We start from the raw sequence: 20973 nt of genomic DNA on the forward strand, positions 1-20973 counted from the left end.
GAGAGATTTTTTTTTTTTAATGAACTTTGCTTTGACCTGAGGATGCATAGAAGGCTGCAAGTATGTTCCTAGCAAGAAAATAGCAATAAAGAAGTCTGTAAAATGGGGAGTGTGAATGGAGAACAGGTAAAATGATAATTTAGGAAAAAGAAAGTGCTACCAAGTATCGTACTCAGGATACTGATAGGATAATGACAAAACAACCAGGGTCAAGATCCATTTGTCTCATCTTCATTCAACCACTGATAAACAGCTTGCTCAGTGACTGCTTTTGCTGCCTTTTTTAAAATGCCCTGCAAACTCTCCTCTTTTTTGTTTGTTGCAGAGAGCCAACTGTTGCCTGGGAATAACTTCACAAATGAATGCAACATTCCTGGAAACTTCATGTGCAGTAACGGGCGCTGTATCCCAGGGGCCTGGCAGTGTGATGGGCTGCCGGACTGCTTTGATGACAGTGATGAGAAGGAATGCCGTAAGTGACCATTGCCATGACCTTAACATGCTTAATATCACAAGGCTTGGCTAGGCAGTGTTACCGGTGTGTTCTGTAGTGTATATTAGGTAAGTAACAAAGCTACTGCCAATTTCTTTAATTTAGCTATTGTTAGAAAAAATGTACAGCCTTTCTTATTATTTCAGGTCTTTAACGTTCTTTAAATTGTCCAATTTTAATACAGCACTTAGTAGCAGGAACCTAAACCCTTATTCACAGATTGATAAATTGAGACAGACTTGACTTACGATTCTTCCAGTGGAAGAGTGATACTCTGTGATTTTTAGGGATCCTGTGTATGCTGCTTCAGCACAATGGCCTAGTGGTATAAGTTGACCTCCACTACCATCGAGACTAGTTCCTTTCATTTCAAAATTGTTGACTGTATCCTGTTATTCTTGTTCTCTCCTGTCAAAATGTAATTCTTAACCCTTTGAAACTTAATACTAACTTTCTGGAAAACAGACCAAATGAATTGGCTAATAAAGTTTACATCTTTTAATCCTCCCTACAGAACTCCCAGTTTGAGAGAGCTAAAAAAAGTCTGATCTGGTTCTCCTCTGTGATTTCATCTTTTTCTTAGCATTAATTAAGCTTTAGTTAATGTTATTCAGCCGTTAGTTAGCATGAAACTTTCTAGCCTACGTGTTTTACCCAGACAGCAAGATTACGCTGCAGCATAACACTATATAACAACTATAACTCCAGTTGGGAGTGAAAAAACCCTCAAATTTCATGTGATTCTAGAGCGAGTGAGAAATTTCTGCGAAGTTACTGCTTTTCATGTAACAAATGTTGCTCCTTTACATATATACTTTATAGAGGTTTTCATTAAACCGAAGTATAAGAAGCTTACCTTTCCCAGGACACTTCCAAGACATCATTAGCTTCGCTTATGGAGCAGAAGGAAGAAAGAATAGCTTCTTCCAAATTAACTGACTAGAAATACCATGTTTTGTTAAATGATCTTGCTTTTTTAACTTGTTGCCTCTTCTTTAACCCCAGTTATCCATCCCTTTTAAAATAAGGGGGCTTTAATAACTGTGCTGTATAAATATCCATACGTAGTTCTGCTTTAAGCCAGTGAGCTTTTCTCCCTTTCTAAGGCATTAAAAGTATCTGTATAAAATACCTGATGCTTTGCAGTCTTTATAAAGCATCAGGCTTGTGTTGCAACATTGAAGACAGGTTAATTTTTTCTTACTTAGATTTTTAACATCTTAGGAAAGGATGGACGTGTTGTAAGGATTGATGATTGTCATGCATGTCTGTTTAAACCTTAGCAGAATTTATATTAGTGGGAGTTTTGGCAAGAATAAACAATGTCCAAAGTTCAACCCGTACCTTTCAGTGAGATGTTCCTGATGACAAGAGCTGTGTGACTCTCAGGTTCCTCATTACCTGGCTCCTGAATATGCTGCTAGCATGACTTTTGGTGTGCTGTTTCTACTTCTTAAAAGAATCTGAATGATGGCGCTTCTCTGTATTTACAGGATACAAACCAGGAGGTTTTCTGTCTCTTAAGAATGTTGTCGTCCTCTGCCTTGCATGAATTTTGTTTCACTTGGTACAATTAGAAAATCTTAATGAAGATTTTTATTAGCCTTAATGAAGATTTTTCTTAATGAAGGCAGGGCCGGGTATTTACCCATGAATCAGTAACAGGAAAATACGCTTTGTGACTCTGTTAAAAATTTCCTTACCAAAATCAGTTGGATCTAGTGAATTGCAGACAGTAATGAACATAGTAACTAACAATAAAATATAAATAGCTGCAAAATGACAGTTCATAAAAGTTGTTCTTGTCATGACAGACTCAAATAAACCTCACTGATCTAGGTTATGCTGCAACTATGAATTTAAGTTTCTGCAGAATTGTCCTCTGGGTTTTTTATTTAAATACTTCCAGCCCACTTGATTTGTTAACAGTTTTCTGGATGAGCATCCTTTTGATCCTGCCCAAATTAATGGAGATAATTAGACTGTTCTTTCCTCTTCCCATACATCTATCTGCTATCTGATCACTTTCATAAATGTAAAATTAGCATGGAAAGGAGACAACAGGGAGAGCAAGGGATTCATATCCTGTGCTGGCCTGCTGTTAACAGGTCAGATAAGCCAAAACAGAATGGAGATAGTGCTCATTTGAATCTCCAAACAAAAAATTAATATTCATGCAAACAAGGTTCTGTAATGCATCCAGAGAGCTTCAAGCTGCCTGTTCTGCATCTCTATCCTCTCCATTTTAGTAGGCAGCTTTTAACTGTGTGTATGCTGCCATGAGAAGCATGTCTAATGAACCAGCCACTGTGTGTGTGGGATGCTGAATATGCCTGTGTAGCTACAGTCTGTGCACCATGGCAGAGACATGGGGTGTGAGAGGAATCGCTGGGAGAAAGAATTACAGCATTAGTAAGGAGGCTGGGAAAGTTTTGCATTGTTAGTTGTTGGCTTATGACTGCATTGAGGAAGTTGGCTTAGTGTCTCAAGGATGGATGATCCTTCTAACCCAGGAAACATCCCCTTTTGAATTCTGCTAAGCACCTAGCCTTGTTAATAGCTTCGGGGGGATAATTCAGTCATTATGTATGTGAGTATATACATACAGTGTGTGTAGCTAAAAAGGTTTGGTTTGCTCTTTTGATGAATTTTGAAAATGGTCCCATTCTTACGGTGTACTGTTATAGTGTTACCAACTAGTCTTTTACATCAGAAAGTAATAAAAATTTGGATGGGCCTATACAGCCCGTATCTGCTGTTAGAGGAGTTCCTAGTTCAGAGTTAAGGCATTAAAGGCAGCCCTAGCATCTTGTCTGAGAAGGGCAAAGGAAGAAGAAAAATCACTTGTCTCTTTTCCACCTCCAGCTTGTGTCAATCTGTAAAGATAGGCTCCCAGATTACTTTAGGCTGGAAAGAACTCTGGAGGTCATTTGGTCCAGCTGCCTGCTCAGAGCAGGACTAACTTGGATCAGGGTTGCTCAGGGCCTTGTCTGGTCAAATTTTGCACATTTCCAAGGATGGAGAGTCCACAGCCCCACTGGGCACCTGTTCCAGGGTTTGAATATGCCTACTGGGAAAATTTTTTTCCTAGTACACGATCAGTTTCCAGTGATGAGATAGCAGCTGAACCAAACAATTTTTAAAGATGTGCAGTGTGATTAACATTCAGATCCTCTGGCCTTAGTGAGTGGGAGAGGGGAATGTAGGAGCCCAGGAATTGTTCTTCTTGACTGCAGAAACAGCAGCTGAAAAGTAAGAACAGTTGACATTCAAAAATGTATAAGTGTGAGCATCACATCTGGTTGTGTCATTGTACCAGCGTGTGTTGTGTTACTTGTGTCAGGCAACTCTGGGGAGGACAGCCATGCTTGAAAGTGTCATACTAGCATCGCAGGGGTTGGAGCGTGTGTGTATAGATATAGGCATAAAACTTTTTTCTTTAATCACTTTAGGCTAGGCTTTGTTGCCTTACTCCTATCAGAATAGGGCTCTACTTAATAAAACTTACCTTGCAGCAAAATTGGAGTCCTTTGTTTCCTGCTGTGGTGTTGCTTTGCATTAGCTGAGCTGCTGATAGTGAAGACAAAGCCATAGGAGTTGCATTAGCAGCATGAGATGGCTGAGTTCCCAGTGTGTTACTACTCTGAGCCGTGCTTTAAGCTGCTTTGTCTGTGATTCCTCATCGACTAACTAGTTCACATGGAAAGGCTTTAACCTTGCTTTAAAGTGTTTTTGTGTGAATAGGGGTTTGGTTACAGGATTCACTTGGTACTGTGGACTGGTATTTCTGTGAAGACAAGTATGCTGTGTTTTGGCTTGCCCACTGAGGAAGTTTCATGCACATGTGTGTGGTTATGTGCAAAGTATTTCTCTCTCTTTTGGATTGCCTTACAGTTGAACGTGGATGTCCAGCAGTATTTTATCAATTCTGTTGCTGTAGCATCTCATCCTGTCTGTCCCCTTCAAACAGCAAAACTTAAACTCTTGGTCTGGTTCTCATTTTCTGTGGCCAGTGAGTGAAAAGTGCTAGTCTGGGTGTGAGGAGGAAATAAGATGCAAAGCAGAATTACCTGCACCTTGTCCATTCATGTCTTATCTGTTCCCTCTCTTCCTTTTGTCCCTTTTCTGTCCCTGGCTTTGCAGGACCATCTCTGTTAACCATGTCACTTTGCTTGTGGGCTTTTTCTTCATCTCCCACACTTGCCAGAATCCATACCATCTGTCATCTTCCTTGCTTCCTCTGTGCCCTGACCTGTGATCAGTTTAACGCTTCCTGTGCCAGCTGTCTGTATGCTGTTTAGTGCACAGAACACTTCTTGTACTCTTGCCTTCTGTCACGGCGATGTGATGACAGAAAAAATTTTACCCGGTTTTATTTGTGGAGGAGGGTTGAGAAAAGGCGTAAGAGGGATGGAATAAGCTGAGACAGTGACTTCTCATTGTCGTAAATAAGAACTGCTTCTCCTTGAAGCAGAGTATCTCTTTGGCTTTTCCTTCAAGCCACTAATTGAGCTTGAAAAAGAATTAATTGACCATAGCAGTGTAAATGTTTTGTGAGTATTTACAGTTCTCTGTAGTTCGAGTAATCTGCTATCATCAGTGCATCTCCCAAAATGGAGAACCCTTTTGTAGTTCATTCCCCTGGCTCTGCTGGTTCTCATCTGTTGGATTGCTCATCAGCCTGTGTAGTCCAGTATCTGTCATGAAGGTTTCCTTTAAATGTTAGTGGGCTTTTAACTACTACTACTGCTTCTTAGCTGTGTGGATGATTTATAATGGAAGCTGAGGTTCCTCTTCACAAATGCAGAATCTTTACCAACAGGACTTTCCTGTGGAGCTTATAGGTGTTGATTGTGCAGCTACTAAATCCTGCTCTGGTTGCATACTAGGCATATATATACCTGAGGTTAGTGCTTGCACTAGTCAAGGTGGGAGCTGCATGCTGTCAGCCATTCTTTCTCTGTCCGTTACCAGATACGGAAGATCCAAAATGGCACAAAATAGAGAACCTGAATGGAAAGAGCCTAGAAATGTGTGCTTGCATGTTTCAAAACGTTTTGAGGTACATGGATTATCTTTAGTGCTGACCTTATACCTGCCTGCTGTCATATTCCTTTGGGGCCAAGACCTGCATCCTGCTGTTGGAAGGATTCTCTCCTTGAGATTTAAGAGTACACTACTTTTCTTAGTTAAGCTTATAATTTACTCTGTCATCTTTGTTTCCTGTTTCTTTGCTCTTTGTACATCTTTGTATTAGATTATTACAGAAAGAACAATGTGAACACTGAAAATGGCTTTTGTCAGTTAATGAGCAATAGCTAGTGGAGAGATGGCATGTTGCTGCCTTTGTTGCTAACGAGCAGCAGATGGTACAGATTCAGAGCATGGCACATCATCTGTGCTAAGTGCCTGGCATGACAGCAGCCAGAATTAGAGATATACCAAATACCCAGAAGTCTAGATTTTCTTTCATCGCTCCTCTGAGAGCCATTTCTTACATGCCAAGTTTGTGTGTTCAGCTATGAGCAAATAGTGGCACGCAGTGAATACAGTGACTAGCTGAGTTAATCCAAGGGCTAAAGAGCGTAGGCTGTGGGCTAGAAAAAAATCCTACACAAGGATAGCTTGGGGCGGTGTGTTCTTGTGTTAGGAACTTCTCTCTGACATGTTTCTGTTTCCAGTTGCCACTGTTGCTTATTTGACACAAACATAAAGGTAAAGCAGGTTTTTGAGTCAATGGTAAAGGCTGTGTGATTGGAGTGTGTAGATGTCTGAGCAGCAGGGCATCATCCATGCTTGTAAGAATGTGCTGCCACACACTTCTGCACTGGCTAGCAAGAGCTGGCCTCTGTAGGAACATCTGGAACTGCGGTAGTAAAAAGCTAATTTCATCACCAGCAATCCATCACCATCAGACCTTGTTCCGATTGTCCTTCAGACAGAGTCTTTATGAGCAAGTCTTCTCCATGGGGGAGAATGTCTTCATTAAATGAAGTGCTTCATGAAAATGGTCAATTTTAACTAGCATTCCCCAGGCAGGTATTGAAGCCACCTGCCAAGCAGGCTTCTGCTAAAGGCCAGCTTTGTCTCTTGCCTGAGACACGTGCTTGCAGGGGACCCCTTGCAGTCAGAACTGAAGGGTTTCTAATGTCTGCAGTCCTGGGTTGCACTCAGCATGATGTGGTGAGCCAAGCTTTTCTGGAGTCCCACACCAGCAGGCTAACTCTCATAGCCCTGAACACTGTGACTTGTATTTGGGCAATCTGAGAAACCAGTTTAATCCGGGTGTCTAGCAGATCTGGTAAGAGCCTTTCTGTTTCTGTATCAGGGAATTGAAGCCCTTGGAACCCATACTGAAGCCAGGGTCCTGGTGACAAATACCCTAGGAACTCCTAGATCTGGTAGGCTGCATGCTGTAGTGCAAAGATGAAGGCCTGAGAAAAGTTAAATTTTCTTATGTTCAATTCCTTAAAGTGTTTTGGGGGGCTTTTATTAATGTGTGCTGGGAGTGTTTTTGGATCTGTGGTTTTTTTATGGTTGTAACCATGCTTCTGTTGTTGTTTTTGCAAGCATTTTTAACTGTCTTTGGCAGGTTAGTAGAACAATAGTTGAGATAGTGCTGCAATTATTTGTTCACTGCTGATACATTGGCATATTAATCCTTGATTTCATCTTCTCATACGTGTCTCTTAACCATGTTCTTGGTTTTACCCTGTAGAGTTTAAACTGTGTTTATATATAATAAAAATGCCCTATTTTTTCACATTCCGTTCTGTGTCTATCTTTTCAATGTTGGGTATACTTTCAGTTCAGTGTAATCTATCTAAATGCACACAGCGTTTTGTAGTCTCAGAAGACTTTATAAATCTTCTGGTGTCATCAGGAAGGTGGAGTGAGGGGGTGGGAGATGTGGCACAACTCAGCTTGCATCATTCAAAATGTATCTGCACACTTGCTCATACTCTTCGCTGACCCTGCGCTGGTGGGGAATGAGGCTGGATTAGCAATATATATTGTAGTTTGAAAGTACAGCCCATGATAACCATTTTTAGGTTTCCCCAAGGTTTCCTGTACCTTACTGTTTCATCTCCAATTTAAAAACTACCTACCAGACAAATGTTTACTGCTCCCTCTGGTGTTCACTTGCAACAGGTTATACTGCTCAACATGTTCAGGAATGGAGAGTCTGCGGGAAAGTGTTTGTAACAAACAGTTACACACAGTCGTGGATGAGATATAGTCTTTTCACAAGAATGCTAAATGAAACCCACACTCTGCAATTAGTAGTCTGGGTTTCCTAGATTATGTGAAGAATCTTTTCCTGTGCTCTAAAACCTTTCAGTTGGGAAACTGAAACTCACAGAACAAAGGCAGATTGGTTAGGTTTTCATCTTCAGACTGGTACTTCAGGTGCATTTTGACTGACTTAATTACATCCAGTTTCTACAAAAGAGGTAGTTTTTGAAGAACTGTATGTATTAAAAGCTTCACAGCATCAGAGGGGTGGAAATTATTTAAAAAAGAAAAAAGCCTACTGAAACCGAAGTCATGGCTGAGGAAGTTGCTCTGTCATTGGAGAAGCTCTTGAGTGCAAGAACTACACTGCCCGGAGCAGCCTGCAGTAGGAAGGAGGACGATCGAGTGGGGACTGCACTAGCTTCAAACCCATGTCATATGCCTGGAAGCCTCAGATGAGGACTGTCAGACTGCCTTGTCCTCCTGCCCTCTTTGATGTGGGGTAGATTTTGGAAAGCGGCCTTTAGGTTTGTTGCTGTTCACCGCTTTAAAAAAAAAAAAAAAATCATAGTTTGCCCTCGATCAGGAGTGTGCTTTGAGTCTGCTCTACAGGAAGATCACAAGCTGGAATTATATTAAGGCATATTATGTATGCATGCTTTTCCCTTTGTAAGTCCCAAAATTAAAATGGAGGCACAGAAAAAATTTACTAATAAATGGTCATTGCTATCAACCCAAATCTTTCTGGTGACAGTCTGAATTTAGATGTTTGTCCTCGCCTTACCTTATGCTTTGCTGTGAGAGCAGCCAAATTCATGACTTCCACACTGCGAAGAATAAGTAACCAGATCTAGCAGCCACTTTAAAAGGCAGAGATAAAAGGTCTTGTAGAGACAATGAGTTCTGCAATCCTATAAGCTATTTAATGACTGCTTATTATGATAATACAATTACTACAGCTGAAAATATTTTGCTTGGGTTTAGCCACTCAGCAGAGTCAGTCTAATGAATGGCTTTCATGTACAGGAACAAAGGGCACAAAATAACTCCAGCTGCTATCCTTTTAAATACTAGGCTTTAGGCTCAACAAGCAGAGCTCACTGCAATGAAGAATGAGATGCAGCGTTTTGTTAATAAGAAATGTCTGCCCAATTCAGAAGTTAACATTAGTGACCTCTAAGGATTGTCTAAACCAGCTGAGATCTCCTAGAAATACAGCGGTGGGCCAAGACCCTGGGTAGGACTGATCCTACCCATCTGTAAAGAATACTGACTTTGAATTTTTTAATGTATCAGTGGCCCCAAAAAATGATTCTTAAAGCATCAGTTAAAGCCTGGTGTTAACTAAGGCTAATGCTATAGAAGATGAGGGGCAGGGTGATATTTTCAAGAGACGCATTCAGATTCCTGGGATTAAGATCCAGCATTGCATACCTGCAACAATTTTTTGGACTGCCCCATCATGTGTACAGGTGAAGTCATCTCATCTTCTGCATCTGTTGCTGCTAGCCAGGTGCGCTTTTAGTTTTGAGAAGTTTCCAGTGCTGTTTTCTGATAAGTTTGGATTCTGTCTTGCTAGCTAACAGCTTATAGTAGCGTGAGCTAAGTAGCTGTGAAGAGTGTGTTTTATCAAGGCTCACCACATTTTGGAAAAGATAAATAAGCAAGTAATGAATACTTGCAAGTAAGTGATTTAGCAACCTGTCACTTAAAAAAAAAAAAACAAACAAAACTCTACCATCAAAATCACTTTGTCATGTTTGAGGATTTTATCTTATTCTAACACCATCCAAAAGTATTAGAGCTGAGCTTGTACTCTTTGGTTCATCAAATCTATATCTGCTACTTTGGGAAGAGTGGAGTGGCTGTGACATGGCTTATGGTACTCACCAGAGGCTTAGGTGGCTGTGAACTTTGGTCATTGTCTGTGTGCAGTTTTGAGGATGGTGACAAGCCTCTGCTGCAAATGGCTGTGTCCAAAGACAGCTGAATGGTTGATAAAAATAACCAAGCTGGCCATCAAATACCGACTGATTTAATGTGCTCTGTGATCATGAAGGATCATGAAGGAGGAAGGTACAGGCACAAGGAACAAGATAAAAGCACAGAGATAAATATAAAAGCAGTACGTTAAAATAACTGGTATAATTACAGCAACTTGAATACTTTAAAACTCTGCATTCCTGCTAAAATCTATGTGAAATGGTGGAAGTGTGGGGCTTGTGGGTTTTTCTTGAAAGTATGATCTGGGAGTTTAACTCTCCCTATAAACAGGACTAACAGTATACCTTTGTGGTGCCCTACCTTACAGTGCATGTCCATCTAGTGCATTTTAAATGTCTGTGGAGAAAGCACAAGTCTGTAAGAAAACCTGTAAGTAGGGTTTTTTTTTTTTATTGACTACTTATGGCAGGGGGAGTTAATATATGGAAGAAGAAAATCTAACAGCAGGACCAGAACTAAGGAAGAGAGAAGCATTCTACCGGAGCTTGCACCCTGGAAGGATCATGGCAATGAAAAGCTGCAGTCAAAGTAGATTTTGTGTATTTATGTTAATGGAGTAAGCATTGTCATGTGCTAGGATTCCAGGCTGCCAAGTGTTGTGCAAACAACGGTCTTACAAAACTATAAAAACCCAATCTTTAGTGGTCCTGTTCTTATTTATAGTCCAGTAATAATTTGTGTAAAAGGCTAATGAAATTAACACCTTTTTTCTTTTTCTAAATAACTGGAATATATAGCAGAAAGCTAGGAATTCCTCTATAAAAGTAGTTGTATGTATTGCAGTAGTTGTATGTATACCCGTGGAAGACCTCTGGACTTCTATTCACAACTTACGATTGCTGAGTGCTTTTAAGTCTCCTGTTTTTCTTGCTGCTTCCTGTTACCTCCTGGTTGACCTGGACTTCTTGTTGCAGGTAGGTGATGTACATCAGAATTCTTAAGCAAAGCTGAATATTAAACAATGCATGAAATGAGCACCTGCATTAATTGGGAAGATGCTGTAAGTCAGCTGCTGATCTTTTTGTCACTTACTCAGACGGCTCTCAAACTTGGAATATCAAACTGGAATTAACTCTTGTTTTCACTCATGATTAAGCAACCAAATACTTAGTAGTTATAATAAGATTTATAATTAAGTGACCACAGTGAATGTTTCATTTGAAGCTCAATTACAGAAATTTATACATGAGTAAGGGCAAGTGCAATAGCTACTTACATTTGATAGCTTTTTATGCAAGGAGATCAAGAGGGTTTGTGGTGCTCATTATTTAATCCTCTTGATGGTCTCCTCTAGATGGGGGTCAGTACATAGCCTGATTGGAGAGCTTGGAATCAGACAGGTTTAATAGTTGGATAGAATCAGTGGCACAACTGAAATAAAAAGATCAGGTAGCTAGTAGCCGAGGATGGGGGGAAGGGTTTGTAGCCCATCAGGCACACTGATATGTCCTCTGAGGAGGGTTGTCCCTGCTACTGAAGTCCCTTAAGGGTGGCGTTCTGTCCTGCCTGTATGCATCCTGAGTAACTTAACAACTTTGAAGTTGTGCTTAATTTGTATGGTGTAACAGCTGATTTAGAATTTGTCCTTTTGTATGATGTTATTGTTCAGGTTGTTTAGTGAGTATTAACTTCTAAAACACTTCTTTTAGTGAGAAATCGCTTTGCTGAATGTCTGAAAAACAAGCTTTTCGTCTGTGCTCTCTTCTGACCTCTCATCATCTTTGTGATGATTTTGAAGGACTGAAATGTAGACTTCTAGACCATGAAAGATTACTTTAAGGCCTTACTGTCTGGCAAGAAGTAAAGGCCATTGACCCATAGTAGTCCTAACTCTGAAGTACTTTCTCTTTTTCCCCTTTTCAAAGGAAGCAGTTTACTCTTCATGGCAGCAGACTCCATTGGCTTTTTTACTTTAGCATTGTCCTTTCTCTCTTACTGTAAACTGTAGTGTAAATATTGCCCACATAAGTGGGTGATAGTTTACTATGTTGGAGGCAACCTCTGATGTTTCCTATGGGGCTAATTTCACTACTTAAAAAAAAAAAAATTGCTGCCTTTAAAATAAAGTACTTTTTAGTCTCGCTTTCTCTGAGTTTATATTAGCAGTTTACGACTAGCAACTCTTTCACCTGCGTGGTTTTACGGGAAGCAAAGGTAAGAGTGACCCAAGGGCTTTTTGTAGGTGCAATGAATGCTCTGCAGTTGGCTGTGTTCTAGATCAAAACTCATTAAATTTAAATAGCTGTTTTGTCTTGAATTGGAGAACTTCTGGCATAGTAAACTGTTGGGTGGATTTTATACTGGGAATAGTACTCAAGTGCTAGCTTTTTTCTAGATAGGAAAAAGCAAGCAGAGGAAGTGAAACTTCTCCATGTCGTTCTGCAAGACAGCCCTGTTGAAGAGCTCTGTGAGCCAACAAAAGAAGCATTTGCCTTCCGCGCTGAGGCAGCTGAATGACTGCAGGTAGCGGTGGCTTTCCCACTAGGAACTGAACTGAAAATACTGTAGGGTCCAAACTGCAATTAACTAACCCAAAATAACTGTTAGTATTAACTAGGTTAGGGTTTATATCAGTTCCTGGGGTGAAAGGAATCATATCCTGGTGCCATCCTGCTTGTGTTACGTAGTGTTGTAAAATCGATCCTTCTCTTCTTTGTAAATTGAAGTTAAAACCTGTTTATCAAAGAGCAGGGACAAGCTGATACTTGTCTTTACTGAAATGCTGTGCCTTGCCACATGCATCAAGAGAGGCTGGATTTACAGTGCTGCCTGATGTGGCTGTGGCATCTCTCAACATAAATTAGCAACAGCAGAGAAGTTTAAGGTGATTCATTATCAAACTCAGGAAAACACCTGTGGCTCTGCAATAATGCAGCATCTGCACACAACAGTTTCTGTCTGGAGAGTTGCTCTTGTTGCATGCATGTAATCAAGTTTTCATTAGCTGAATAAATCATCATCTGTTGTTGGATTGAGACGTGTGGGTGTGAAGCAACATAAAGTTATTTTGCCTGATTGCTACCTGGAGGGGTTCTAAGGCAACAATTTGAGTTCAAAGATGCTGATGTTGAAATACTGTGTGGTTTACTTCTAGCTGCAGGTTGTCACAAAATGTCTGCTGTTGGATCTGCTACATCCCATTTCCCTCACTCCAGATTGTAAAATAACTGAGTAATATTTCAAAATAGAAATGTTTGTAGAGTTAAAAGGAGGTGTGCTTGTCCTAGTGGCCGCATCACGTGGGCTGCCTGTCGTGTGATATCTTTGCATCTGTTGCATGCAATAAGCAGTGCCTAGTTCACTGTAACTAGGTATGAAATGCTGGAGGTGGGGGCTAGCTGGCTCAACAGTAACAATTCAGTCAAAGTTTCTTCCCTAAAGTTTCATTAGCAAGACTGTGTACTGGCTTCTGTAAGAGAAACTCAACCTGTTACAAATGTATAATGTCTTCTCTTTAAGCATTATGTCATTATTGTGGGGCACAGCTCTACAATTTTACTGTGATATCTAAACAGTAGGTTAGTATCTACTTACAGTTACATATGACAAATTCTTTTCCAAGAAGTTGGGCCATGCCATCTTGTCTTGGTTATATTCCTCAAATCTGTAGTACACAACTGCACTTTACTTGCTGATAATTAGAGAAGACATTTGATGTCTTTGCTGTTCTATCTATGGAAAGAAAAATCACCTGCCCATCACAGAAGATCTGTTGTAACCTTCTATTCTGGTTTTAAGTCCTTGCAGCCAAGTCAGGAGTGTCAGAATTGCTTTTATACAAGGGGTATCTATATACAGTATAAGGTTTTACACAATATATGCTAAATCTGATTTTTTTTCCCCTGCTGTTGTTCATCTCTGCTGAGAAATAATAAAATGGATTACACTTTTTGAAAAATAGTGCTGTTTCACACTTGGTACCCTAAAGACAGCAAAATGTTTTTCTGGTAATGCTGTAGAGCCATGCCTGCAAACTGTCACATCTTCAGTGGAATGTACAACCAGTCCTGATGGGAATTTACTTTTTTTTTTTAGACCCTTAAAAGAAGGGGGTGGGAGGATTGGTTTCTGTGTAGCATAAGGAGTGACTTCACACACTCGCACATACAACTGCCAAAATAGTTTTCTTGAACTTAAGCAAACCAACCTGGAGGGAACATTTGGCAAGCTTACACTGTGGCCAGCAGTTCTCTGCCACCATCTTCACCACTTACTTCACATTTAAATTTTAAGAGATGAGAAGAATATTTTAGTGAAGAGCAATTTCTTCCCATGGCTAATAGAGTCAGAGGAGGCTCCTCCAGTGCATGGTGGTTCACCGACACCTCTTTCTAAATACCATGGCAATTCCCTTTTGTGTAATGTAAATACAGATTCATGTTAATGTTTCAGTCCGGGATTGCTTCTGCCATGACTAGGTAACAAATGAAGAGTGGAACTGGAGTGAATCGATCCTTTTCTGCCATAGGTTCACAAATTGGTTGAATGTCAGTTTATTTGGGGTGGTTTTTGTACTTGCTGTTGTCGTGGTTTAATCTCGGTCGGCAGCTAAGCACCACGCAGCCGCTCGCTCACTCCCCCCCACCCGGTGGGATGGGGGAGAGAATTGGAAGAGCACAAGTGAGAAAAACTCGTGGGTTGAGATAAAAACGGTTTAATAATTGAAATAAAATGATAATAATAATAATAATATGATAATAATGATAATACACAAAGCACGTGATGCACAGTACAATTGCTCACCACCTGCTGACCGATGCCCAGCCAGTCCCCAAGCAGCGGCCCCCCCGGCCAGCTTTCCCCAGTTTATGTACTGAGCATGACGTCACATGGTATGGAATGTCCCTTTGGCCAGTTTGGCTGTGCCCCCTCCCAGCTTCTGGTGCACCTCCAGCCTTCTCAGTTGGTAGAGCATGGGAAGCTGAAAAGTCCTTGGCTAGTATAAGCATTATCTAGCAACAACTAAAACATCGGTGTGTTATCAACTTTGTTCTCATCCTAAAACCAAAACACTGTACCAGCTACTAGAAAGGAAATTAACTCTATCCCTGCCGAAACCAGGACAGCTGTATTTCTGCAATTCAATCCAGACTGGATCTGCTATTTGAGCAGCCTTTCTTTAGACACAGTTTTGTAAGTTGCTGTGTGATTTCTTGCTGTATTTCAAGTGTGTCCGTCAGTCGTTATCCCTTCCCCTCCAACGTGGGGTCTCTCAGTTTCTCAGATTCTGGAGACCTGGGCTCAGGAAGACTTGCCAGTTCCTTTAAAAACAACCAACTTCTCTCTTCCCTTTCCTTTAGCCGGTTATAACACTGAGGCTAAATAAGGTCTGATGATCCACACGCATCTGTCCTTTTTCACTTCTCTCTTGTCATTTCCTGATATCCTGGTAATTTTTTATTACCCTGAGCCCGTTTCAGCCAAGTGTAACAGAAGGATATAGATTGCAAAGATAATGCTGTCCTTGAAAGCTTTTATTAAGGCTGAAGTCACTGAAGGAGCCAAATTGGTAGCTGCTGTCAAATAAACGTAAAGATCTGCCTGAAAACTTGAGACCTGTGCAGTAGAAGATGTAATGGTGAGCAAAGGAGAAGAAAACCTTTTTCGTACCAGTCATGTAATGGGAGTAGGAATTGCAGGAATGCTGTGAATAGTGCAGCACATGACTTGAACCTGCTACAGGCAGTCGTGATCCTGGTATACATATCTGTTGCTTGTGAGGGTGCTGAAGACCTGAAGAAAATGGATAGCCCCTTCATATTAAGGGTATCTCCAGAGATCATTGCAGAATGGGAAGGTGCGTTTCTGCTCAGGAAGAAATGATTGTGCTTTCCATAGAACTTTATGAGCAATGACCAAACAACACTTGCTTGAAAACCTCAGGAAAACTGTGCCAGAGGACAAGAAGGATGTCAAATTGAAAATAAAGCAGAAATTCCCCAGTGGAGTTCTCCAGAGTCGGCGGACATGGCTTGGACTAAGCCATTACTGGTTTTTCATTTTTTTCCTGCATTTATGCACAGCATATGAGAAATGCATTTTGTGTCTGGAATTGGAACTTGGAAAACTGAGTTCTGTTTATGAGTGAGACTTGTCTAGTAAATGGCTAGCTGTGTGACTAGTGAATCACTAAGGCGTTTGAAATGCTCTTTTCTTGGGGTGTCTAATGTAAATGAAAGTTTGAATTTGGATTGGTTTGTGTATATATCATGCCTGTTGCAAATATGGAAAACTGCATTTGGGTTTTGTTTGTTGTTTTTTCCTTCCCTTGAGTTTAAAAAAAATAAAAACCAGTGGACTATGTAAAAGGGAAACTTAGAGATAATTTGAAGGTGTTTAGTTTCTTGTTTGTTTTTGGTCTGTGGTTACTAGTATGTGCTCTTTTGAGAAACAGTTATTCTAAAACAGAATTTTCTTGTTCTCTGGCTGCTGTTTCAAGAGGAGGAGGAGGAGATAGGAAAAGGTCTGGGGAGAAAATGTTGAACTAAATGGTATATAGCTATTTAAGTAATACTTCCATTAAATCATTGTCCTGAATGGTTTCTCCCTCTTTTTGATGGAGTATCAGGATACTTTGGACAGAAGAGTGCATCAGAAATAGTGTGGCCAGCAGGAGTAGAGAAGTGATCGTGCCCCTGTACTCAGCACTGGTGAGGCCGCACCTCGAATACTGTGTTCAGTTTTGGGCCCCTCACTACAAGAAGGACGTTGAGGTGCTGGAGCGTATCCAGAGAAGGGCAACGAGGCTGGTGAGGGGTCTGGAGAACAAGTCTTATGAGGAGCGGCTGAGGGAACTGGGGTTGTTTAGCCTGGAGAAAAGGAGGCTGAGGGGAGACCTCATCGCTCTCTACAACCACCTGAAAGGAGGTTGTAGCAAGGTGGGTGTTGGTCTCTTTTCCCAAGTAACTAGTGATAGGACCAGAGAAATGGCCTCAAGTTGCGCCAGGGGAGGTTTAGATTGGATGTAAGGAAAAATTTCTTTACTGAAAGAGTGGTTAAACATTGGAACAGGCTGCCCAGGGAAGTGGTTGAGTCCCCATCCCTGGAAGTATTTAAAAGATGTGTAGATGAGGTGCTTAGGGACATGGTTTAGTGGGCATGGTGGTGTTGGGTTGATGGTTGGACTCGATGATCTTAGAGGTCTTTTCCAACCTTAATGATTCTATGATTTACCAGAAACTTGACTCTGTTCCTGGTCATTCCAGCACCTTTTTCCTCCAGATGTGGTCAAACATTAAAAATTGCTTATGGCTTTACTGCAGTAGCTCAAGGTAGTGCACCAGATGTGCTTTGGGCCTTCTTGCCTTAGCGGCCAGGACAGCTGACGTTGCTGTGATGTGTGTCCGTCATACCTGAAACAGAGCTCCTGCAGCATTCACCACCGCTTGTAGCTCTGGTCAGGAAAATGCAGGCACATGACTTCTGCTCTTCAGAGGACCGGAGGCTCAGGTTTTATGATTCTCAGTCTGAAGTCTGTCTGGAAGAGTAAGGCTGTAAGAGTAAGAGATGGTCCATATTAGAAATTTCAGAAGTAAATAATTTTGAAGCCTTAATTTGGCAGCATTTTCAGAGATGGCAAAGGGTATCTCTGAATATGATTTGCCAGAAAGTTGATAGTCTCTGAATTCAGACCCCAAATGACTGAAGTAAACCCGCTTGAAGAAATGGGATCCAGTAAATGTTAACAGGGGCAAAACCACAGTTGCTTCCCCCTTTTCTTACTTCTTCTCCATCTCCTTTTCTTGGAACTGTTTTGGCTCAAAATACATCTCTAAAAAAGGAAGCTGTCCAGAGGCAGTCATTTGGTCTGGGCAATGTAAATGCACTGCATGGTTTTGAAAAGATGTTAGCTTTTAGAAAAAGAAAAACAACAACAAAAACATAATGTGTGAAGCATTGGGCACCTCTTCACATATGTGTGTTATTACCACACGCTCCTAGCAGCAGCTTGGCTGGCTGGTTAATGTGCTGAATGCTAATACAGACTGCTTGCGTTGGTGACAGTCTGGGAATCTGTTGCTGAGGTGTTTGTTTTGCTGCTTTTGTTTAAAGACTGGGGGTATGGTACTGCCTCAAACCTTGTGGTTACTGAATTATTTAGCTGAGATCAGTCTGCCTCAGAACTCTTAACACAGAAGTTGCTCTTTGAAGTTGTGTGAAGAATTGCAGGGGCTCAGATGTCTTGGCTGAGGGTTTTCATCGCTGGTGGTGTTAAGCATGGCAGCTACTTCAAGGTAATTTATCACCTGTTTTTCTACAAAGTAATGGTTCACTTTTCTCCCAAGTGGACCTTGGATGCTCTTCAGAAAAAGTGGTGGTTGAATATGTGAAATTCAGTGATACATCCTATTTTACGCTTCATAATTCCAGTGAAAACTACTGGTTAATAAAGAAAAACATGCAAGAGAGGAACTGCAGGAATTTGCTTTTGGAGGACACTAAACCAAGTGAGGGTTACTGTAGCTGTGGTTTAAAACAGTTTATATGCACTCTGCTGAGTGATAGAAGAAGGCTTTGCTACAGCTGCACTTAGTTTTTAACCCTGGAAGAGAGGATTCCTTCCAAATTAATGCTGAAGCTGTTTGTCCCTATTGGATATACTTTTTTTTGTCTGTACTCCGGTTGTCCCTGACCTTGTCCTGGCCTTATAAAACTGCACAGGTTGACGTATTGATGTGCCATATGGCTACATAAAAAGACTGCCTGTTGCTGTGATCTCCAGATCTGTCACATCTCAAAACCTGGGAGTTGTAAACTCATCTTGTAGATTTGGTGTAGGAATAGGAAACAGTTACTCAAAAGGCCCGCAAGTTATGGAGCTGGCTTCTTTTCTAGTGTTCTCCCATCAATGGTCTGTGCATGGTATTACCGCATGTTCGCATTGCTCCATACATACCTTCCTGCAGTTACCAGCATGCTCTTCTGCAGTGACTGGCTTTGCTTTAGAGTGGACTTTCTGAAGAGTTCAGCATCCTGTGATGTGGTCCATCATGTCATGTGCTAATTTGAAAAAGCAAAAGGGAGAAAAAAATTCTAACCATTTAATCTCATTAAATTATTTTTGACTTTGGGAGTTGCTTTATTCTAGGCTGGTGATACGACAAGACTTAACTGCTGCTTGCCTTGAGCATCGTGGTGGAAGCATCTGCATCACTAGCTGAGGGCAGCGTTCTCTTCTTGCTGTTAAGAGTTGCTGTGCAGTGAAGTAAAAAATGTGAAGTACTTGAGATCATAATTAGATTCTGTAATCATTTGTTAAACATATTTTGATGCTATTGTTAGTATTTAGTGTTATATGAATAGCTGTGCTGGTACTATGAAATAGATGTAGTTTCTGTCCTGAGGAACTGTATAATGGATGATGGAGAGAAGTACAGCAAGAGATGCAATTCATATAACTCGTGTTCCTTTTGCACCCAATTTTATATAAATCGTGCTGAATAAAGGCAGTGTTAATTATAGCATTTTCTTTTTTGAGTCCGATTTTTGCAGCCTGAAGAATACTTCAATGAAGGTCTCTTGTGTTTCTTATTCTCACAAAGACACTAACTCGCTTGATATCTCTGTATCCCTCTTTTCCTTCTCCAGATGTTTCCTTACTCTTTGTACACCTGTCTTTGCCCAAGTTTGCGTCCAGATCCCACATTCTCTGAACTTTCTGCCATGTTCATTATCTCTGTCTGCCTTGGGCTCTTCACTGTTTGGCTTCTCTTAGCAAGCAAGAGAAGCTTGGTGGTGTACAAAATTTAGGCTTCTACTGCTATTTAGTGTTTGTGGATTCAGCATGACATATAGCTACAGGTTGGGGGTGAGGGGTGGGCTACAACTAGTCTAGCTAGACTTCTGCCTCTGAGGGTTGTTGTCTGCCACCTGAGGACCTGCTTAGGTGTCCATCTCCTGGACTTACACCTGGGGCAGTGACATTTACAACAGACTTCCATGCAAAGAGGAGATAGATACTCTTGTTTTCTGTGAAGTATGACCCTCTACTTTAATATTTTTCCTCCAATGCTTCTAAGTTGGTCAAATTCACGTGGGCCTTTAAGGGACAGTTAGGAGTACCTGCTTGCCAAATTTACAAACTTGTATTCCAAAGGGTGAGCAATTTAAATTTGTTTTTAGAGGTCATTTGACTTGTTCTGAGTGTTTCAGTCATTCTGGAAATTGTACAAATTGGAAAAAAATCAGCCCAAGCAAGTGAAATGTGACAAAAAACTTAAAGCAGTTGAAAGCAGGCCATAGGGAGCTTGGAGGGCACCTAACATTGGTGCGCCAGTGCTGCCTAGAGTACCTTAACCTGTACTGCTACAACAGCATCTCCAACCTTTGTAAATTGTTTCCCTGATCTTTGCTCTCTTTTGTCTGTATCTTCTCCCAGCAAAAGCCAAATCCAAATGCGGTGCCACGTTCTTCCCCTGTGCTAGCGGGATCCACTGCATCATTGGCCGTTTCCGGTGCAACGGCTTCGAGGACTGTCCTGACGGCAGCGATGAGGAAAACTGCAGTAAGTGTGAGCCTTCTTGCGAGTGAGGGCGCTTCTTTTTCTTTCAACTAATTAATACTACTTAGAAAGGAAGCGTTCATTAGCCTTTAGTTTCTGAGTCAAATATTCTCCCTGTCATTTACAACCCAGATGATCCTTGTGCTTTTCACTTTGTAAATGACAGTCTCTTCTTAAGGTCCAGCTCAGTCTTGTTTTGTATATAATGCCTGTATGATACTTCAAGCCCCTTGGTAACTTTGAAATGAGATTTAAGCTGCATGTTTGCTTTGAACAGGTTCTCTGTACTCAAATGTAACTCAAATTGGGCAAATATTAAATATGACTTAAAATTGTTTAATTTTTATTTGCCTGTTTCTTGTCACTGAAGAATATGACTTATTTGTTCATCAGCACATTTAGGTTTCTCTGTTTATACGTGTTCTCAAACAACAAAAAAAGCAAAGGGTTATTTAATGAAACAGATTCTTGGAAGGAGAAGGAGGTTCTTGGAAGTCAGACATGCCTGCCATTGCACTAGCTTGAGCTGCTGTTCAGCAGCTTGCAAGGAAATCACAGCAGAGATATCGTCTGAAGTACTACTTGACTTGAGCTAAACCCCCTGCATGTGGCTGCGTAGATCCATTTGTATCTGTATCTACAAGGGATATATTATAGCAGTAAGGAAAGGTTATGTTCGATCCAGCAGCTCTGTTGCTATTATCAGGAGCTGGTAAAAGCATGTGTCTATAGGCGGAAG

At 41.0% G+C, this 20973-nt stretch overlaps 1 protein-coding gene across 1 annotated transcript in view; it reads left to right on the top strand.

Moving 5' to 3' along the window:
* Positions 1–384: 384 nt before the first annotated feature.
* LDLRAD3 (low density lipoprotein receptor class A domain containing 3) overlaps positions 385–20973 on the top strand; it is a 72733-nt gene continuing 52144 nt past the window's right edge. The window contains exons 1-2 of the mRNA XM_019470586.1: positions 385–472; positions 20112–20237. Coding sequence (XP_019326131.1) covers positions 385–472; positions 20112–20237 — 214 coding nt within the window. The remainder of the gene's footprint in view (positions 473–20111; positions 20238–20973) is intronic.

This window comes from Aptenodytes forsteri, unplaced genomic scaffold (assembly GCF_000699145.1).
Source record: "Aptenodytes forsteri isolate BGI_AS27 unplaced genomic scaffold, ASM69914v1 Scaffold511, whole genome shotgun sequence".
NCBI lineage: Eukaryota > Metazoa > Chordata > Aves > Sphenisciformes > Spheniscidae > Aptenodytes > Aptenodytes forsteri.